The sequence below is a fragment of the Oncorhynchus mykiss genome, chromosome 19, assembly GCF_013265735.2.
Source record: "Oncorhynchus mykiss isolate Arlee chromosome 19, USDA_OmykA_1.1, whole genome shotgun sequence".
NCBI lineage: Eukaryota > Metazoa > Chordata > Actinopteri > Salmoniformes > Salmonidae > Oncorhynchus > Oncorhynchus mykiss.
Window position 1 is genome coordinate 22521992 of NC_048583.1, and position 20142 is coordinate 22542133.

General features: G+C 42.6%; 1 protein-coding gene across 3 annotated transcripts in view; it reads right to left on the reverse strand.

Annotated features, from left to right (window-relative positions):
- The window catches only part of LOC110497495 (long-chain-fatty-acid--CoA ligase 1), a 65020-nt gene continuing 44878 nt past the window's right edge, over window positions 1-20142 (reverse strand). For all 3 annotated transcript variants that reach the window (XM_021573626.2, XM_036954462.1, XM_021573627.2), the window contains exons 5-21: window positions 19855-19956; window positions 19249-19348; window positions 18364-18539; window positions 18097-18129; window positions 17868-17919; window positions 16725-16798; window positions 15671-15748; window positions 14805-14939; window positions 14121-14255; window positions 11527-11622; window positions 10886-10958; window positions 10547-10635; window positions 5956-6072; window positions 5092-5235; window positions 4761-4862; window positions 2085-2156; window positions 1-1870 (exon numbers count right to left, since the gene is read on the reverse strand). In XM_021573626.2, coding sequence (XP_021429301.1) covers window positions 1730-1870; window positions 2085-2156; window positions 4761-4862; window positions 5092-5235; window positions 5956-6072; window positions 10547-10635; window positions 10886-10958; window positions 11527-11622; window positions 14121-14255; window positions 14805-14939; window positions 15671-15748; window positions 16725-16798; window positions 17868-17919; window positions 18097-18129; window positions 18364-18539; window positions 19249-19348; window positions 19855-19956 — 1719 coding nt within the window. In that variant the 3' untranslated portion in view covers window positions 1-1729. The remainder of the gene's footprint in view (window positions 1871-2084; window positions 2157-4760; window positions 4863-5091; window positions 5236-5955; window positions 6073-10546; window positions 10636-10885; window positions 10959-11526; window positions 11623-14120; window positions 14256-14804; window positions 14940-15670; window positions 15749-16724; window positions 16799-17867; window positions 17920-18096; window positions 18130-18363; window positions 18540-19248; window positions 19349-19854; window positions 19957-20142) is intronic.

The following is a 20142-nucleotide window of genomic DNA, read 5'->3' on the forward strand; positions in this document are numbered from 1 at the left end:
TCAGAGAGAGCAGGGACAGTGTTTATTTGGTACAGTCAAGTAAATGAAAAAAGGTATGGTTTCTACTCCTGTACAAAACACAACGAAACCGAACACGGTTAAGTCGATTTAAAGAGAGGTCAAGTTCCTAGTATTGGCCATCTGTGACCGTGTCTCGATAACGTGATCCAAGCAGAAACCCAGTACAGAACAATGTTAACAAACAGGTCAATGTGTATCATGAACACTTAATTCATTGTTAAATAACCTGAATTCACAAAAGGAACCTTGCTAGATTGCAAAGGAGACAAATGTCTATAATGTGGTTCCTTATATAGAGGTAAATGGTTGGTTAGGCCTAACACAAATCACTATTTTTGTCCACAAAAGCAAGCTTGCAAGGGGCCAGTGAGCCATGGCTTGGTACTGGTCTAAACCAGCTTAACCTGATCATTCTCCAGGGTATCCTTCATTAGGCATCAAATGGGAGCAAACATCTTCAAATGGATGGTGAGTGTGCAGTTCAATTGGACAAAGGTCAGTTTTACCACCTCCATTTGAAAACATTGGATGTGTAAGCATGGGCTAGCTAGAGACCTTGCATCATTTCTTACACCCAATTATTCCTTTTATGTGAACGAGTGCACATTTTGGAAAGAGAATCGGAATTGGGCAGCTGGCTACTGATTGTTGACTTCGGAATTACGACCCAGGTTCCATTTGGCCGACAGGACTAAGTGCTGTGGATAGGACAGGTACCAGCGTGTGCATTTTGGCACATTGAGGCCACTGTAGTTTTAAGGACACTTACGGAATAAATGTTTCTGTGTAAGAGCAGAAACATCAGTGGCACTTTGCATGTACAATACCAGAACGAAAACACACAACCTAGTTTTTTAAATCCCTGCTGTGTGGGAGGCTTGTTTCCTTTGCCAGGCTTTTGTACCATTAGCGGGTCAGAAAATCACAACACCTTTCTGAATGGACATCTTCCTACTTGTCGTGTGTGTAAAATAGATCTGGAACTGTTCAGAAAGGTTCAGACTAGGCCTTCTGACAGTACCACATTGGTATGCAGAGAAAGGGAATGCAGAGAAAAAGAAAACATGGCACTTGTCCTGTATCAACCATGACCCATTGATGTCCTCATGATTTTTTCCCCCTTATACAGACACACTACTTACAGTAACATTCAATGATATTAAATATCAAATTAAATTAAGAGACAAACATTAAATAGACTGCTATAAATAGCTATTGTATTTCTCAAGTTGAACAAGGGTGATACTGAAACATCTGCATGGGTGTGGTATTAACATAAAATAATAATCTAAAGTTTGTCAGAATTTAGAGATGATTAGTAAAAAGGAGTTAATTGAAACTGACAATTGAGGGATTACCGACCGTGAGATGGCCGAGAAACTCCAAACAGACGACTCGATAGGCACTGGAAATGGATGACAGGAATGGTTGACACAGAGTGTCACATGGACAGTAAGGCATGAATCTCTCCCTCTTTCACTACGGCCTAGATATAAACAAATGTAGATAAACAACCCGGTCTAGGCCTCTAACATAACCGTCTCCCTCCCTCTCCATCGCAAGGGGACCAAAGACACTGTCACAGTAGACAAGGGAGGGCACAACCGTCATCAATCATCACATCCGAGGAGCATTACATTCAAGTGGAGCGGGCTATGGTTTCCAGATGATAGTCACCCTCTGCTTCCCTTTCCCCTCAACCGGGGGTTCACATCTTGATCTTCGCATAGAGCAGGTCAATCTGCTCTTGGAAGTGACTGCGGAGGTCGGTCCTCTTGGCCTTGAGCGTGGGCGTCAGGAGGCCGTTCTGGACAGAGAACATCTCCGTGTGAAGCGAGATATCTCTCACCTGCACGGGACAGAGAGTATGTTCTTCATTATTCCGCTTATTATGCAAGCCGTGTCCCATTGAGATGCAAATGTAGTTGTTTTTTATCCAAGAGTACTCTGGGCTAGAGACAGCATTATAATCATGCACATTTTGGCACCAACATCGCTTGTGAGTGTTATCTTGTCTAAATGGTGCCTAAGGAGAGTGTGGAGATTTAGGAAGGTTGCCTTACCTGCTCAAAAGACTTCAGCCCCCCTTCTTTCCCCAGCCTCAGAATGTCCTCCAGAATGGCATTTTTCAACTCCTGGAAAGACAGGCAATTTAGACAATTCATCTTAATGGCTGTACTTAAAAGGGATCGTTCACTCAAACTATCTTGAAGTATTTTGTTCATTAGTCTATTGTTAATACAATCTCCCCCCCAAAAAATGTGCATGTCAGCAGTCCCATTTTCTTGGACACTTTCAGTACAAACAAAAACTGTGATGAGTGTTTGAGATGAGATTGGTCTTGTTCCGATATCCACGCTAGCATGTCCAATACATTGCTTTATTCTAAGGCTTTACACTCCAAATGAAATTGTATTTGTCACATGCGCCAAATACAACAGGTTTACCGTGAAACGTTTACTTACAAGCCCTTAACAATGCAGTTCAAGAAATAGAGTTAAGAAAATATTTACTACATAACCTCTTGAAACTCTAGGGGCAGTATTTCATTTTGGGATGAAAAATGTTCCCGTTTTAAACAAGATATGTCACATAATTGTCAGCTTTGGAAAGAAAACTGATGTTTCCAAATCTGCAAAGATATTATCTGTGAGTGCCACAGAACTGATGCTACAGGCGAAACCAAGATGAAATTTCAAACAGGAAGTACCCCAGATTTTGGAGGCGCTGTGTTCCAATGTCTCCTTATATGGCTGTGAATGCGCAAGGAATGAGGCTACACTTTGTCGTTTCCCCAAGGTGTTTGCAGCATTGTGACGTATTTGTAGGCACATCATTGGAAAATTGACCATAAGAGACTACATTTACCAGGTGTCCGCCTGGTGTCCTCCGTCGAAACTATTGCGTAATCTCCAGGTGCCTGCATGTTTCCATTTTGAAGAGAGGAGAAACTAAACTGCCACGAGTGACTTATCATCAAATAGATATGTGAAAAACACCTTGAGGATTGATTCTAAACAACGTTTGCCATGTTTCTGTCGATATTATGGAGTTAATTTGGAAAAAAAAGTTTGCGTTTTAATGACTGAATTTTCGGGGGTTTTTCTCAGCCAAACGTGATGAACAAAACGGAGCGATTTCTCCTACACAAATAATATTTTTGGAAAAACTGAACATTTGCTATCTAACTGAGAGTCTCCTCATTGAAAACATCCAAAGTTCTTCTAAGGTACATGATTTTATTTGAATGCTTTTCTTGTTTTTGTGAAAATGTTGCCTGCTGAATGCTAGGCTTAATGCTATGCTAGCTATCAATACTCTTACACAAATGCTTGTTTTGCTATGGTTGAAAAGCATATTTTGAAAATCTGAGATGACAGTGTTGTTAACAAAAGGCTAAGCTTGAGAGCCAATATATTTATTTCATTTGCGATTTTCATGAATAGTTAACGTTGCGTTATGCTAATGAGCTTGAGGCTATACTTAAGATCCCGGATACGGGATTGCTCGTTGCTAGAGGATAAACTAAAGAAATAAAATTAAACCAAAATAACGAGGCTATATACAGGGGTTACCGGTACCGAGTCAATGTGCAGGGATATGTACATGTAGGTTGGGGTAAAGTGACTATGCATAGATAAAACAGCAAGTAGCAGCGGTGTAAAAGGGGGGGGGGGGGGGTCGTCAATGTAAATGGTCCAGGTGGCCATTTGATGAATTGTTTAGCAGTCTTATAGCTTGGGGGTAGAAGCTGTTAAGGAGCCTCTTGGACCTAGACTCCGGTCTAGGCACTCCGGTATCACTTGCCGTGAGGTAGCAGAGAGAACAGTATGACTTAGGTGATTGGAGTCTGACAATGTTTTGGGCCTTCCTCTGACACCGCCTAGTATATAGGTCCTGGATTTTTTTTATTTCTTTATCCGTTATTTTACCAGGTAAGTTGACTGAGAACACGTTCTCATTTGCAGCAACGACCTGGGGAATAGTTACAGGGGAGAGGGGGAATAATGAGCCAATTGTAAAATGGGGATTATTAGGTGACCGTGATGGTTTGAGGGCCAGATTGGGAATTTAACCAGGACACCAGGGTTAACACCCCTACTCTTACGATAAGTCCCATGGGATCTTTAATGACCTCAGAGTCAGGACACCGTTTAATGTCCCATCCAAAAGACGGCACCCAACACAGGGCATTGGGATATTTTTTTTAGACCAGAGGAAAGAGTGCCTCCTACTGGCCCTCCAACACCACTTCCAGCAGCATCTGGTCTCCCATCCAAGGGACTGACCAGGACCAACCCTGCTTAGCTTCAGAAGCAAGCCAGCAGTGGTATGCAGGGTGGTATGCTGCTGGATGGCAGGAAGCTTGGGCCCCAGTGATGTACTGGGCCGTATGCATGCACTACACTCTGTTGCGCCTTACGGTCAGATGCCAAACATTTGCCATACCAGGCAGTGATGCAATCGGTCAGGGTTCTCAATGGTGCAGCTGTAGAACGTTGAGGATCTGGGGACCCATACTGAATCTTTTCAGTCTCCTGAGGGGGAAAAGGCATTGTCGTGCCCTCTTCGACTGTCTTGGTGTGTTTGGTCAATGAGTTACTGTAGAGGCTCTTCAAGCTTCAGTAACATTTTTCTGAGGACAACACTTGAAGTTTAAGAGCGTGGACTGTGGAAATTAGCCACTGAATTCACTGTTAGTTGATGGTAAATCTGCCATAACATTGAAGCTAGCTAACCTTGCTTGCGCACATCTCCAAATAAGAACCCTCGATGCCCTTCTTCTTTGCCCATCCTGGTAAGAAGTCTGGATCAGGCACCACAATGCCCACCAGGCATGCCTGTGCCAAACAAGACATTGTCAAACATTTGTTTTTACAATTCATAAGCATTTATACTAATTTACAAATGTATCAACATTTACAACCAGTGGCTTATACATGAAAGTCATAAGTGTAACCCAAACAAGTTTCAGTTAAATGGTGAATACAGCCACAACAAACGTTATGCACGTTCATACCCAACCACAAACAAAGTGCTTCAATAGAAAGTATTTGGTTTGTCACACACCTGCAAGCTATCGCCATGGACAAAGATCTGGGCCACCGGGTCACTCCGGATGTAGATGTTCTCGACCTTCTCCGGGGCAACGTACTCTCCTTGAGCCAGCTTGAAGATGTGCTTCTTCCTGTCCACAATCTTCAGAATGCCATTCTGAAAGTAGAGTAAACAAACTTAACTCTGTAGTGATCAACTACATCAGATTTAGCCCCATTACTACTTTCCTACTCTTAGTCAGTCATATATTGAGGCCCAATAGCAGGGGTGGGCCAGTGTCTGCTCTTTTGCCTGGTACCCATGTCATCATCTAAGCAGGGTCAGTTCTGATTGATCCCTGGATGGGATACCAGATGCTGCTGGCAGTGGTGTTGACGCGCTAAGGCGATCCAATGTCCCAGGGCAGTGAAGGGGACATTGCCCTGCATAGTGTGCTGTCTTTCAGATGGGACGATAAACGGTGTCCTGACCCTCTGGTCATTAAAAATCCCATTGCAATTACCGTAAGAGTAGAGGTGTTAGCCCCATTGTCATGGCTAAATTCTCAACCTGGCCCCATTCCATCATAGCCACCTTATCATCCCCTTATTCCTAATTGGCATATTTCACTCCTCACCTCTCCACCTCATGTGTGGTGAACGTTCTGGCACAACAATTGTCACTGAAAGCCCCACCATAGGACAATTGACAAACGCTGTCTTATAGGCTAGCTCAGTGTTTCCCAATCTTGGTCCTGGGGACCCAAAGAGGTGCACATTTTTGTTTTTGTCCTAGCACTAACACTTGATTCAACTAATCAAGTCAACATCAAGCCTAAAAAAATGACCAGAATTGAGAAACACAGAGGTGGCTGAATGTAGAGTTGACAGTACTTACAGGCAGCCACTTCCCAATATCTCCCGTGTGGAGCCAGCCATCCTGATCCAAGGCCTCCTTCGTCTTCTCCGGGTCATTCAGGTAGCCCTTGAATACGTTTGGTCCTTTTACACACACCTGCGAAGAAGCAGAATTTTATACACAAATAAACATGAGACCAGGCTACACACCCACCTCCTCAAAGGCTATTGATTAAATTGTGAAGTATCAAAGCAAGCTCCCGAGTGGTGCAGTGGTCTAAGGCACTGCATCTCAGTGCAAGAGGCATCACTACAGTCCTTGGTTTGATTAAAGGCTGTATCACATCCGGCCGGGATTGGGAGTCCCTTAGGCCAACGCACAAATGGCCCAGCGTTGTCCGGGTTTGAGCAGGGTAGGCCGTCATTGTAAATAAATGTTCTTAACTTACCTAGGTTAAATAGATGTTAAAGAAAAAAAAATTCAACTGGGACAACCCCCACCCCAATAAAGCAAGCTAGGGAAAACCCCCATCTCAGTATTCCAGTAGGTCCCAATACATGCGTTAAAGAGATCAATGGAAGGCAGACCAAGGACACTGCCATTGGAGGTCATTCAAAAAACCTTATCTAACAATGTGGATATTTGTCAAATCCGTCATGATTAATGTGTTCTAGCAGGCACATAATGTGATTACTAAAATCTGATTTGGTCGTTTTTTCATTGCATAATATTTAGAAGTTGTACAAAAGGGTTTAGAAAACACACTACATGACCAAAGGTACAGTTGAAGTCGGAAGTTTACATACACCTTAGCCAAATACATTTAAACTCAGTTTCACAATTCCTGACATTTAATCCCAGTAAAAATGCCCTGTCTTAGGTCAGTTAGGCTCACCACGTTATTTTAACAATGTGAAATGTCAGAATAATAGTAGAGAGAAGTGAAGATTCCAGCTTTTATTTATTTCATCACATTCCCAGTGGGTCAGAAGTTTACACACACTCAATTAGTATTTGGTAGCATTGCCTTTAAATTGTTTAACTTGGGTCAATGTTTCAGGTAGCATTCCACAAGCTTCCTACAATAATTTGGGTGAATTTTGGCCCATTCCTCCTGACAGAGCTGGTGTAACTGAGTCAGGTTTGTAGGCATCCTTGCTCGCACACGCTTTCTCAGTTCTGCCCACATATTATCTATAGGATTGAGGTCAGGGCTTTGTGATGGCCACTCCAATACCTTGACTTTGTTATCCTTAAGCCATTTGCCACAACTTTGGAAGTATGCTTGGGGTCATTGTCCATTTGGGAGACACATTTGCGACCTTGAGATGTTGCTTCAAATATATCCACATAATTGTCCTTCCTCATCATACCATCTATTTTGTGAAGTGCACCAGCCCCTCCTGCAGCAAAGCACCCCCACAACATGATGCTGCCACACACGTGCTTCACAGTTGGGATGGTGTTCTTCGGCTTGCAAACCTCCCCTTTTTTTCTCCAAACATAAAAATGGTCATTATGGCCCAACAATTCTATTTTTGTTTCATCAGACAAGAGGATATTTCTCCAAAAAAGTACAATCTTTGTCCCCATGTGCAGTTGCAAACCGTAGTCTGACTTTTTTTAATGGCAGTTTTGGAGCAGTGGCTTCTTCCTTGCTGAGCGGCCTTTCAGGTTATGTCGATATAGGACTTGTTTTACTGTGGATATAGATACTTTTGTACCGGTTTCCTCCAACATCTTCACAAGGTCCTTTGCTGCTGTCCTGGGATTGATTTGCACTTTTCGCACCAAAGTACATTAATCTCTAGGAGACAGAAAGCGTCTCCTTCCTGAGCGGTATGACGGCTGCGTGGTCCCATGGTGTTATACTTGCATACTATTGTTCGTACAGATGAACGTGGTACCTTCAGGCATTTGGAAAGGTCGGCTGATTTTTAAATGTTTTTCCCATGATGTCAAGCAAAGAGGCACTGAGTTTGAAGGTAGGCCTTGAAATACATCCACAGGTATACCTCCAATTGACTCAAATGATGTCAATTAGCCTATCAGAAGCTTCTAAAGCCATGAACATTTCTGGAATTTTCCAAGCTGTTTAAAAGGCACAGTCAACTTAGTGTATGTACATTTCTGACCCACTGGAATTGTGATAGTGAACTATAAGTGAAATAATCTGTCTAAACAATTGTTGGATTACTTGTGTCATGCACAAAGTAGATGTCCTAACCGACTTGCCTTAACTATAGTTTGTTAACAAGAAATGTGTGGAGTGGTTGAAAAACAAGTTAATGACTCCAACCTAAGTGTACGTAAACTTCTGACTTAACTGTATATGGATACCTGTTCGTCAAACATCTCATTCCAAAATCATGGACATTAATATGGAGTTGATCCCCCCTTTGATGCTATAACAGCCTTCACTCTTCTGAGAAGGCTTTCCACTAGATTTTGGAACATTGCTACAGGGACTTGCTTCCATTCAGCCACAAGAGCATAAGTGAGGTCAGGCACTAATGTTGGGCAATTCTCCTGGTTGCAGTCGGCCTTCCAATTCATCCCAAGAGTAATTGATAGGGTTTAGTTCAGGTCTCTTTGCAGGCCAGTCAAGTTCTTTCCCACCAAATCGACAAACCATTTCTGTATGGACCCTGCTTTGTCATGCTTAAACAGGAAAAGCCTTCACCAAAACTGTTGCTACAAAGTTGGAAGCACAGAATCGTCATTGTATGCTGTAGCATTAAGACTTCCATTCACTGGATCTAAGGGGTATTAGCCAGAACCATGAAAAACAGCCCCAGACTACTTTTCCTCGCGTTCTCCTGGCATTTGCCAAACCCAAATTCGTCCTTCGGACTGCCAGATGGAAGTGTGATTCATCACTCCAGAGAGAGTTTCCACTGCTCCAGAGTCCAATGGCGGTGAACTTTACACCACTCCAGCCGACACTAGACATTGCGTGTTGTGACCTTAGGCTAGTGTGCGGCGGCACGGCCATGGAAACCCATTTCATCATCTTGTGCTGATGTTGCGTCCGGAGGCAGCTTGGAACTCGGTAGTGAGGGTTGCAACTGAGGAGAGACGATTTTTACGCACTACGGCGGTCCTGATCTGTGAGCTTGTGTGGCCTACCACGTCGCGGCTGAGCTGTTGTTGCCACTAGGCATTTCCACTTCACAATAGTAGCACTTACAGTTGACTGGGGGCACTTAAGCAGGGCAGACGTTTTCCGAACTGACTTGTTGGAAAGGTGGCATCCTATGACAGTGCCAAGTTGAAAGTCACTGAGCTCTTCAGTAAGGCCATTCTACTGCCAGTGTTTGGCTATGGAGATTGCATGGCTGTGTGCTTGATTTCATACACATGTCAGCAATGGGTGGGACCGAAATAGCTGAATCCACTCATTTGAAGGGGTGTCCACAAACGTTTGTATAAATAGTGTGTGTTTGCTAACTTGGGTAAGTTCGGATAAGCTAGTAGCATAGCTAACCATACAGAAATTGATGGTGATATTTGAAGTCGTTTTTAAGTGTAATGCAGTTGATTGGGGCTAGTGTCTCCTGACCCCTCCTGTCTCAGCCTCCAGTATGCTGCAGTAGTTTGTGTCAGGGGCAAGGGTCAGTCTGTTATATCTGGAGTACTTCTCCTGTCTTATCCAGTGTCCAGTGTGAATTTAAGTATGCTCTCTCTAATACTCTTTTGCGGAGGACCTGAGCCCTAGGACCATGCCTCAGGACTACCTGGCATTATGACTCCTTGCTGTCCCCAGTCAACCTGGCCGTGCTGCTGCTCCAGTTTCAACTGTTCTGCCTACGGCTATGGAACTCTGACCTGTTCACCGGACGTGCTACCTGTCCCAGACCTGCAGTTTTCAACTCTAGAGACAGCAGGAGCGGTAGAGATACTCTTAATGATCAGCTATGAAAAGCCAACTGACATTTACTTCTGAGTTGCTAACTTGTTACACCCTCGACAACTACTGTGATTATTATTATTTGACCATGCTGGTCATTTATGGTCATTTGAACATCTTGGCCATGTTCTGTTATAACCTCCACCCGGCACAGCCAGAAGAGGACTGGCCACCCCACATAGCCTGGTTCCTCTCTAGGTTTCTTCCTAGGTTTTGGCCTTTCTAGGTAGTTTTTCCTAGCCACCGTGCTTCTACACCTGCATTGCTTGCTGTTTGGGGTTTTAGGCTGGGTTTCTGTACAGCACTTTGAGATATCAGCTGATGTAAGAAGGCCTATATAAATACATTTGATGATTGGTGACAATGACATGAACATGTATTGGAGTTGATAGGCTAATTTTGATGGGTGGCAATTCTGGCTCTATCCCCACCAGGGGGGACCCATGTGTGTAATTTCCATGGTGTTTACATTGTTTTGGTCAAACTCCAAACATCTCTTTACCGCATGTATTAAAGCCTGCACTTGGCCCTTATCTTTCAATGTTTGCAGATCAGTAAGGTGGAAGCTTTACCACTATTGTGATTATACCCATTCAGACCCTTCAGATATGCTAACATTGACTGGTTAGGGCCAAGGGGGAGGGACAGGGAGCAATTTGAGACTGGCTGTTCCAATCAAAGGCACACAAGGTGGGACTTCCAATGGTCTTTACACCTCACCTCTCCTTCCCCATTGGCAGCAAAGTAGTTCATCTCAGTCACATCTGCCAGCTTTACATAGTTGCAGGGCAGTGGAGCCCCCACATGACCTGGGCAGAAAGAGATGCGGTCACATTTCAGTAACACTTTGTCTGTTTTCATAATGCCAACATGATCTCATAAGGTTTCATGAAGATTCCAGTGAGCCACAAGACAGAAGTAAAACTGTTGTTGTATAATCAGTGTAGAGAGGGTGTAGAGCCATGTGTGACTTGCTTGTTGGATTAAGCATGTGGTGGTATGCGTTGTGTGATGTGGTAGTAATTGAATGTGTCGGTAACGCTTGAATGTGTGTATTACCTGCTGTCCAGTCCCCAGGCACGGACATGGTACACCCAGCTGTGCACTCAGTCTGACCATAGCCTTCGTAAAACTGTCAAGTAGAAGCACCAGACATTGATTTGAAAGCACTAATGGAGTAACTTGTGTTTCTGATGCTAGTATTATCTATCTTCGGCACCACAGCAGGCTGGTTGGATAGGAGGTTGATTCCCAAGCATGACGTGATTGTTTTGACTGAGAAAGAGAACATGATTGAACAAACAGGAAGTGTCAAAAGAGGGAGCTACTTCTCTAGGGTGTTAAACGGGCTACATTCTGATTCTCTACCTTTCTCCCAAAGAGTGCGCCTGTAAACTCCTCCTAAAGGATTTAAAAGGAAAGGACTAGTGTGTTGGATATGGGGGAAATTCCTTCCAGCCATGCTTGTACCAATCCAATGCTTTTAAATGCATTAGGGGGAGTGAATGAGTGCAAACCTCTTTAGAAGGTTAAAGAATTAGAATGCAACCAGGCTCTGCATCCAAATTCTCTGGGAAAGGGGGCATTTGTGCAGTCTTCCCCACACATTTCGAAGCAATGGGTTGGTGGAAGAATTTAACTTGAGTTTCCTTTTGTTCACCTGTTATTTAAATTAGTAAATCAATGATGGGCAGTCTCACCTGACAGCCAAGTGCGGCACGAAGGAACGTCAGGACGGTCGGAGAAACTGGGGCCGCTCCTGTGATCATCAGCCTCACACGACCCCCAAGACTGTTCTGGAGAGCACAAAGGAGAAAAGACGTTATTGACAGCCATGGTTGTACCTCACACAATAGACCAGCGATTCTCAAATTTGGGTTGAGGGAGGTTGAGTGGGTCGCATGTGTCTTGAGTAATTTTCTTTAATATATTTTTGGTAAATTAATGGAAGAAAAAAATACTCCAGCCTGAACTTAAACTAGGAAGAAATTATGACTTTACATTTAAATAATTAGCAGTGCCATTTTTGGTTGATTTTCTGGTCTCAAACCAGTGAGTTAATTAACCTTCATAAAGAACAGTGGCGACCCATTTTGTACCCCACCAGTTCTTTTAACGTTGCCTGTTTTACATTAATACATGTCTCATCTGTTCGCAAACAACTTACATTTTTAAAAAAAAATGTTAAAATCATTGAGTTAATAAAGCCGCATACAAAATGGTCTCTTTTTTGCTTTCTGAACGCAGCTCCAAAATGCAGGTATTTCAGCCTTGCTCAGTGCTTTCTGTGGTGGTGGGGCAGCCAGCGGAAAATATGGAGTGTAGGGGTTGGTAATGTTCTCTAGTTGCGACGTGATTTGCTCAGTGTTCCGTCACTGACAGGGACACTGCGTCCCCGCAAAATCTACAGGGAGTGCTCAAGCCCCTTGGGTGCTGCCATAGAGTTACATTAAAAGTGCCCATCCATGGCGGCTCAAGGTCATAAGCCACAGATAAAAATCACGTTATATTTACCGTAGCTTTGATTGGACTGATCATGTCAACATAAAAGTTTCACAATCTTAACTTGCAGTCATCATGAATCAAGTCGACAATCTACTGGGAAATCCATTTAAATCCTTGTTATAGGAAGAGAAATTATAGATAAAAACCTATCGGTGCTCATTGGCCATAAACATTACACAACTCAGTGGCTAACTGAAAGCAATCACTAGCCTGCTATTCAGTGGAGTGGGTGTGGTCCAAATCTGGGTTTAAGGGTCTCTTTTCCAAGCTTAAAAGGATTCAACATTGGCCATGCTGTCAATCCAGCAGGACTTCTGGCGCACTCGGAAATCTCAGACTTCAGTGAGTTCAAGACAACTGGGAACTCTAGAAGAAAGAGAAAAAGAAAAAGGCTCCGACTGGGAAAATACGTTTTGAACGGTAATCCAACTCGGAATTTCAAGTCGGGAACTCTGGCATCTTTCTAGAGCTCCAACCTGAAGAACACCGACGTCATGATTCGACCTTGTCGTCGCCACAGAGATGTTCCATACACACAAAAAGCTTCGCTCTCAAGTTGTGCAAAAATTAGTTTACATCCCTGTTAGTGAGCATTTCTCCTTCGCCAAGATAATTTATCCACCCGACAGGTGTGGCATATAAAGAATCGGAATAAACAGCATAATCATTACACATGTGCACCTTGTGCTGAGGCCAAAAGGCCACTAAAATATGCAGTTGAGGGTGTGTGCAATTGGCATGCTGACGGCAGGAATGTCCACCAGAGCTGTTGCCAGAAAATGTAATGTCAATTTCTCTGCCATAAGCCGCATCCAATGTTGTTTTAGAAAATTTGGCAGTACGTACAACAGGACTCACAACCGCAGATCACTTGTAATTTTGCATGTGCATTCCACCCCCCCCCCAATAAGTTAAGGGTTTTTTATTTTTATTTTTTCTATTTCACCTTTATTTAACCAGGTAGGCAAGTTGAGAACAAGTTCTCATTTACAATTGCGACCTGGCCAAGATAAAGCAAAGCAGTTCGACACATTCAACAACACAGAGTTACACATGGAGTAAAACAAACACAGTCAATAATACAGTATAAACAAGTCTATATACGATGTGAGCAAATGAGGTGAGATAAGGGAGGTAAAGGCAAAAAGGCCATGGTGGCAAAGTAAATACAATATAGCAAGTAAAACACTGGAATGGTAGATTTGCAATGGGAGAATGTGCAAAGTAGAAATAAAAATAATGGGGTGCAAAGGAGCAAAATAAATAAATAAATTAAATACAGTAGAGAAAGAGGTAGTTGTTTGGGCTAAATTATAGGTGGACTATGTACAGGTGCAGTAATCTGTGAGCTGCTCTGACAGTTGGTGCTTAAAGCTAGTGAGGGAGATAAGTGTTTCCAGTTTCAGAGATTTTTATAGTTCATTCCAGTCATTGGCAGCAGAGAACTGGAAGGAGAGGCGGCCAAAGAAAGAATTGGTTTTGGGGGTGACTAGAGAGATATACCTGCTGGAGCGTGTGCTGCAGGTGGGAGATGCAATGGTGACCAGCGAGCTGGGTTGCATTATAATACTTCATACAAAATTTGCCAAATGCTAATGTGTGCCACTTTCTTACTACCAATTGTTTTACCATTAACCCTAGTCTTTACAAATACCCACAATCCTAACTAAATTAAAAAAACACCTTAACCCTCACCCAGAACCCGAAACCTAAACTTAGCTCATGTAAGTCGCTACATTAAAGTCAACATTGTCCTTTCTAGCACGATCTGGTTCCTATCCATGGGTACCTGGACTTTTTGGAAGATGAGCTTGTCCCACAAGCTGTCCTTCCTGACCACACCATTCATCATCTCCGCATGCTTCCTTCTGGAGGCAAAAACCAGCAGCCACCTCTTCAGTGGCGTGTTGGCCTGTCCGAAGATCTATGAAGGAGAGACAGAAAAAAATCTTAGTTGTCCATCTTGCAAAGGATATTTGTCTCTTACCCTGCTCCCAACCTTGTGCCTCCGTCAAGGGCAAGACTGGAGTGGATGGGTAGCTACAATCTGTAAAGCAGCAGCTCGTTGGTTGACAGTTTAGTTTGCTCTTTTATTGCCCAGCCCAGGATTTGAACCAGCGACTGTCCGGCTACTGGTCCGCCTGTCTGACCTCTGGGCTACATACCGCCCCTTCTCCAAAGAAGAAAGTATTCAACAACATATCAATCTAGGCCACTGAGCTATTTGAAATCTGTAGTTTAATTCAGTCCAACACACCTTTAAATGGTTTTTGAAGCATCTTGATTTACAAACCTTTGCCCACACCCACCCATGCTTTAAATAAGGTTTCGATACACATGTACAACTGTTCTAAGAAATGGTTTGTATTCGTCTTTTGTGTATGTCCAATTCAAATAAATCCAGCTACCGGTATTAAGTGATATGGTCATATTATTGTTGAAAACATCCCTCAGGGTCTACAGTATATCTGACCTTGTCAAACATGCGGTTGAGCAGGCGGGGGACGACAGGGAAGACTGTGGGCTGCAGGGTTTTCAGGTCGTCCATCAGGAGCCGGATGTCCCCCTGAAAGTAGCCAATCCGGGCACCGTGCACCAGGATCACTCCCTGGCGAACGGAGGTGGTGTGAGGGGGAGGCAGACGAAAAGGAAGAGTGTCCGTTAACTGCCAAGTACAGGTGTCAAATATGTTCTTTATATTTTAGGTGATTTTGCTTAGAGTTCGCACTTTTGTGGCTATTCCATTGGTTCCATGGTACCGGAAAAACTAAATCAAGCTAAGCCCAAGTATGACATTGTGTATTAAACAGGGGCAATTTACAATTGCTACATCCATTTTTTTTCATACCCCATCAGAACCCAAAATATAAGCTTGTTTTACTCTGTAAACAAAGAAAATGTACAATATAGCCACAAAACAAGGCTAAAAGTATAATGTTGATATCACGGATGCTCAATCGTTACATCCAAAGCAATCTATGAATCTGAGAACGATTCAATTTCTACAGCCCCATCCCTCAGCTTTTTACAGAACCAGGGGTGGGGAGACTGCTTTGCTATTGTTTATACTGCTGATTGCCACTTTAAGGTCAAATACACAATATGTATATATCCTAAAGCACACCCTAAAAAAATAATTTAGCATGTTTTTTTCTTTCATACAAAACGTTGTGCACTGGGCCTTCACTAGTCCTGTATTAGCAGACCGATATAACACTCTGTAGCATGGGGCAAAAAATGTTTGTCCCCCCTGTCAAAAAAAAAAAACTCATAGTATTAACAAGGGTGAAATGAAACGAGGGGTTCCTGCTTCCTCATTCTATCAGTTTCAGTACATACCTCCACCACCCTCTCAAACATGTGTGCTAGAGGTAGGTAGGACATGTGAATGTCGTGGAGGTTCAGCATGCAGTGCACCTACGGAAGACACACACATCAGGCATTACATTACCTCAAAAACCTTCTCAAACATGTGGGCCAATGGTAGGAAGGAGATAAGCCCAGCACTAAGGATGTGCTCGAGTATGCTCTGAGTAGACACTGGGCAGAAAAATACATGGAATGGAAAAAAAAGAGGGAACAGATAGGACAGACAGGAAAGTCAACACAAAGATTGAGGAACAAAAGCAAGAAAACAAATAACTGGCTTGATTTTAAAGGGCATTTAGCAGGGCGGCGGCAAGGCTTCGAAAATAGCAGCTTTATACAGTGTGGAATACAACAGCACATATTAACATGACACTAATCATAATCATTTTTTTTTACCTTGATTTAACTAGGCAAGTCTGTTAAGAACAAATTCTTATTTAAAATGATGGCTTGGGAACAGTGCGGCACTGTTCAGGGGCAGAACGACATTTTTACCTTGTGAGCTCGGGGATTCAATCTAGCAACCTTTCGATTACCCAATGCTCTAACCACTAAGGTACCAGCCGCCCCATAATAAGTCCCCATTCAAATACGTGATCTGATTGGTCAAAAGACCATGTTGGCAAAATATCAGAATTGGGCAGCCATAGACAATACACGAGCACAAAACTTGATTTGTTGTTTTTATACGTGTCAGCTGCTTGTTATTGCGTTTACACACCTTGCTCAGATTCTCGTGTTAGTTCTCTAACTAAGAAGATTGCAGACTAAGGAGCGTCAGTTTGGAGAACTTTGGGGGTATCTAGGTTGTTAAACTAGTATCCCAATGCCCCAAACAAGGCTTTTCATGAGAACAAACAGTATGCAATCTGCCTTCTGTGAGAATATGCAGTGGCCAAATTTAAAATATGTTGTCATGCAAATCACGTGTCATGATGCCTATATTTTTTGATATTCACAATGCTTACATTTCCTGTGATATGCCATTCGGGGAACAAATTAATCAAAAGGGTGGTTAGTTTACCTCTGTTATCTTGATGAAAGCAGCACAATTGGCGATAACATTGCCATGTGTAAGCATTCCACCCTTTGGGTTTCCTGGGAGTAAAAGAAAACAAGTGACCGTTTATTAAATCTTGATGGTTAGATGCATCATATTTCCAGTACGCAATATCACTAATAAAAGAGTCAATAATTAACGTGGGAATCTCCATTCATGGAAACAATGAATTAGTACCGTTTTTCATCAACTGGATCATTCTTGTCACGAGGGTCCAAGTGTAACACACATCCTCCTGATCATGCTTGCATATACACAGTGTGTTACTTCACACTTGACTATCATACTATTTGTATTAAATGTTTAACACGACATGTCAGTGTACTGGCCTATTTTTTCTACTGTGTTGCTTTCCAGTAAGACTGTTCATACTTTTACAATGTCTACTCTCCCTACTTTGAAACTTTGAAATCCCTGACTATGAAAAGTCTGACCTTAGCATCTTGAAGTGTTTGAACCCTCTATAGCCATTATGGTTATTTTCTGGCCCTGCTGGTCCTCTATGAACATATTGAAAAAAAACAATCTGGCCTTAAATGGTACTGTTAAATCTCTACCCGGTACAGCCAGAAGAGGACAGGCCACCCCTCGAAGCCTTGTTCCTCTAGGTTTCTTCCTGTTCCTGCCTTCCAAGGAGTTTTTCCTGACCACTGTGATTCTACCTCTGCATTGCTTACTCTATGGGGTTTCAGGACAGGTATCTCAAATCAATTATTTTATTTGTCACATGCGCCAAATACAACATGTTTAGAGCTTACTGTGAAATGCTTACTTACAAGCCATTAAACCAACAATGCAGTTCAATAAATAGAATTAAGAAAATATTTACTAAATAAACTAAAGAAAGAAATAAAATAAACACAATAATGAGGCTATATACAGTGGGTACCGGTACCAAGTCAATGTGCTGACGACGTCATTTGTACGTAGGTAGGAGTAAAGTGACTATGCATAGATAATAAACAGCGAGTAGCAGCAGTGTAAAAACATAGGGCCTTATAAAATACATTTGTTTTAATGTGGGATATCTACATTGTGAAATACAGATGACATGATCACAAATACATAATGACATGAAAGCAGAATGAATGCACACCACACACACACCTGTGGTTCCACTAGTGAAGCAGATGAGTGCCAGGTCATCTGGTGTTGGGGGCTATAGCAGACCACAAAGAGATTTAAGATCTAGTAGCATGTTACTTTACAGTACAGACATATCAGATAAACAAATAACAAAAGACAGAATAATAACCTATTACTTGTTTCTTTGGGAGTCATCAAAATCACCACTGTTTGAATGAATCGCAATATGGCTTTGTGCAGTCCTACTTACCAATGGCTGCTGGTGGTGGGCTTTGCCAACAGCCTGAGGATGACAAAGAAACCATAAAGAAAACACGACACATCATTCAGTTTCATTTCCCCCGCATTGAAACATTAACTCGCTGGGATAAGCATAATCAAATAAAACTAGAGAACATTGGAGAAAACCAGCGTGTTCGAGCAGAGTGCTCGTTTTGATCTATGAGCCTCTGGATAAGAGCCTTTGCTAAAACGAGTCTACCCTAAACATAGAAGTTCATGACATTTTAGAGCTTACCTCCACTTCCTTCAGGCTAAGGATCTCGATGCCGCTCTGCTGTCCGCGGGCCACAAGCTCCTTGTCGAAGGCCTCCATGAGCACGATTGTCTTCAATGTGTGCTCCTTGCCGCTCACGCAGTCCAGGATGAGCCGCACTTTGTCCACCAAGTCACAGATCACCGTAGAGATAGCGGCTGAAAACATGGGATGGCACTGGGTTATTTTACTTTTATGGTCAACTGTTATTTTTGAATGCTCTGTGACGGTCGTAATGGTGTGAGGTATAGTCCTGTCTTTTGTCCTGAGAAATGTACTTAGTTACACATAAATGTAATGTTTTTGTAGAATGCCTACAGTGACAACCATGACTTGTCATCTAAATGACAGTTAATACAGATTACATTTCTTTTATGTTTTCAGTGTTATTGTGAGAGTTCAGTGCTTTATAAACTTATGTTCAAATGATAACTTCCATATCATGAACAAATCTTTGAGGGCCGCCGTGTCTGCTGCTTGATACTAGTTCATTCTACAGCTGGTGAGGAAGCTAAGACAGATACGTTTGCCAGTGTGGAATGTAGCTACTGTAGCCCCTTAGCACACCGTGTAGATCTGGAAGGATTCAATAGGTGTACGATCTATGGTAATAGCCGCACCTTGCTTTCTGAATTGGAACTTCAGCCATAGTACTTGCATCTCTCCAACCCATTCAGCTCGAAATAACTGCCGTAATATAGCATCTTGAGTGTGTGGTACCCATGAGTAAAATTGCCATAATCTAAGGGGCTTTTCCTGTTCTAGTAATTCTATTTCTATGGAAAAGTCTAGGGGTCGATTTTGGATATCAGGCCGCACTAGTGTGACCTTGTTCCAAATGGCGTTTGTGGTTGCCTTGTGACATACCTTGGTCGATGATGTATTCAATGGCCTCGAGGCCTAGCGTGTCATACAGTGGTACACACACCAGGGAGTATGTGTAACAGGCCAGCTCTGAAATGGTCCACTGTAGGAGAGGACAAGGATAACATCAGTATGGGGGTCAAATTTTCACACCGGATCCGAAATCATTCTTGCTAAAAGTATATACACATTATGTACAATCCATACTATTTATCAGACGGTTTAGTAAATATGTATCCCGTAAGCAACAAATATCAACATATTTATGTACTGAGGTGTCACCTTATCAGACTATAAGCTGTTGTCAAACACACCTGGGTCTGAAAAGACCATGCGCTTTCTCAATAGTGTGGAGCAAATTCAGATGAGAAGCCAAAATATGACATCCTGGAAATTCTCTTCCGCAATAGAGCGGAGGAAATTCATACTAGATCCTAGTCAAAAAGTACATTTTTGAAATATTACATGCTAAACTTTATTTTAGTATACACAAGTACAGGTATTCAGACGCAGCCAGTGAATGTAAAAGGGGATGTGCGCACAAGTGAAAGCAAGAGAGTGTAAGAAAGAGGGCGAGAAAGAAGAATTGTTGCTACTCATTCCTCTTACCTCTGGCCTGTTCTGGGAAAAGATGCCAATATGCTTGTCTCCAGTCTGGGAGTGCCCTCTGTGGAGAAGAGCCGAGCCAATGCACTCGGCTTTGTCTGCCACCTTCACAAAACAAATAGCAAAGATGCTCAGCTTTTTCCCCATTTGAACAACTATACCGGTTGAGGGAATTCACTGATATGAATTTCAAAAAAGGTCAAAAAATATAAAAATTGGCACATCGCTCATTTGTTAATGGCGTATATATCCAATTCAGTTAATTGCTAAAAACTGACTGACTGAAGAATG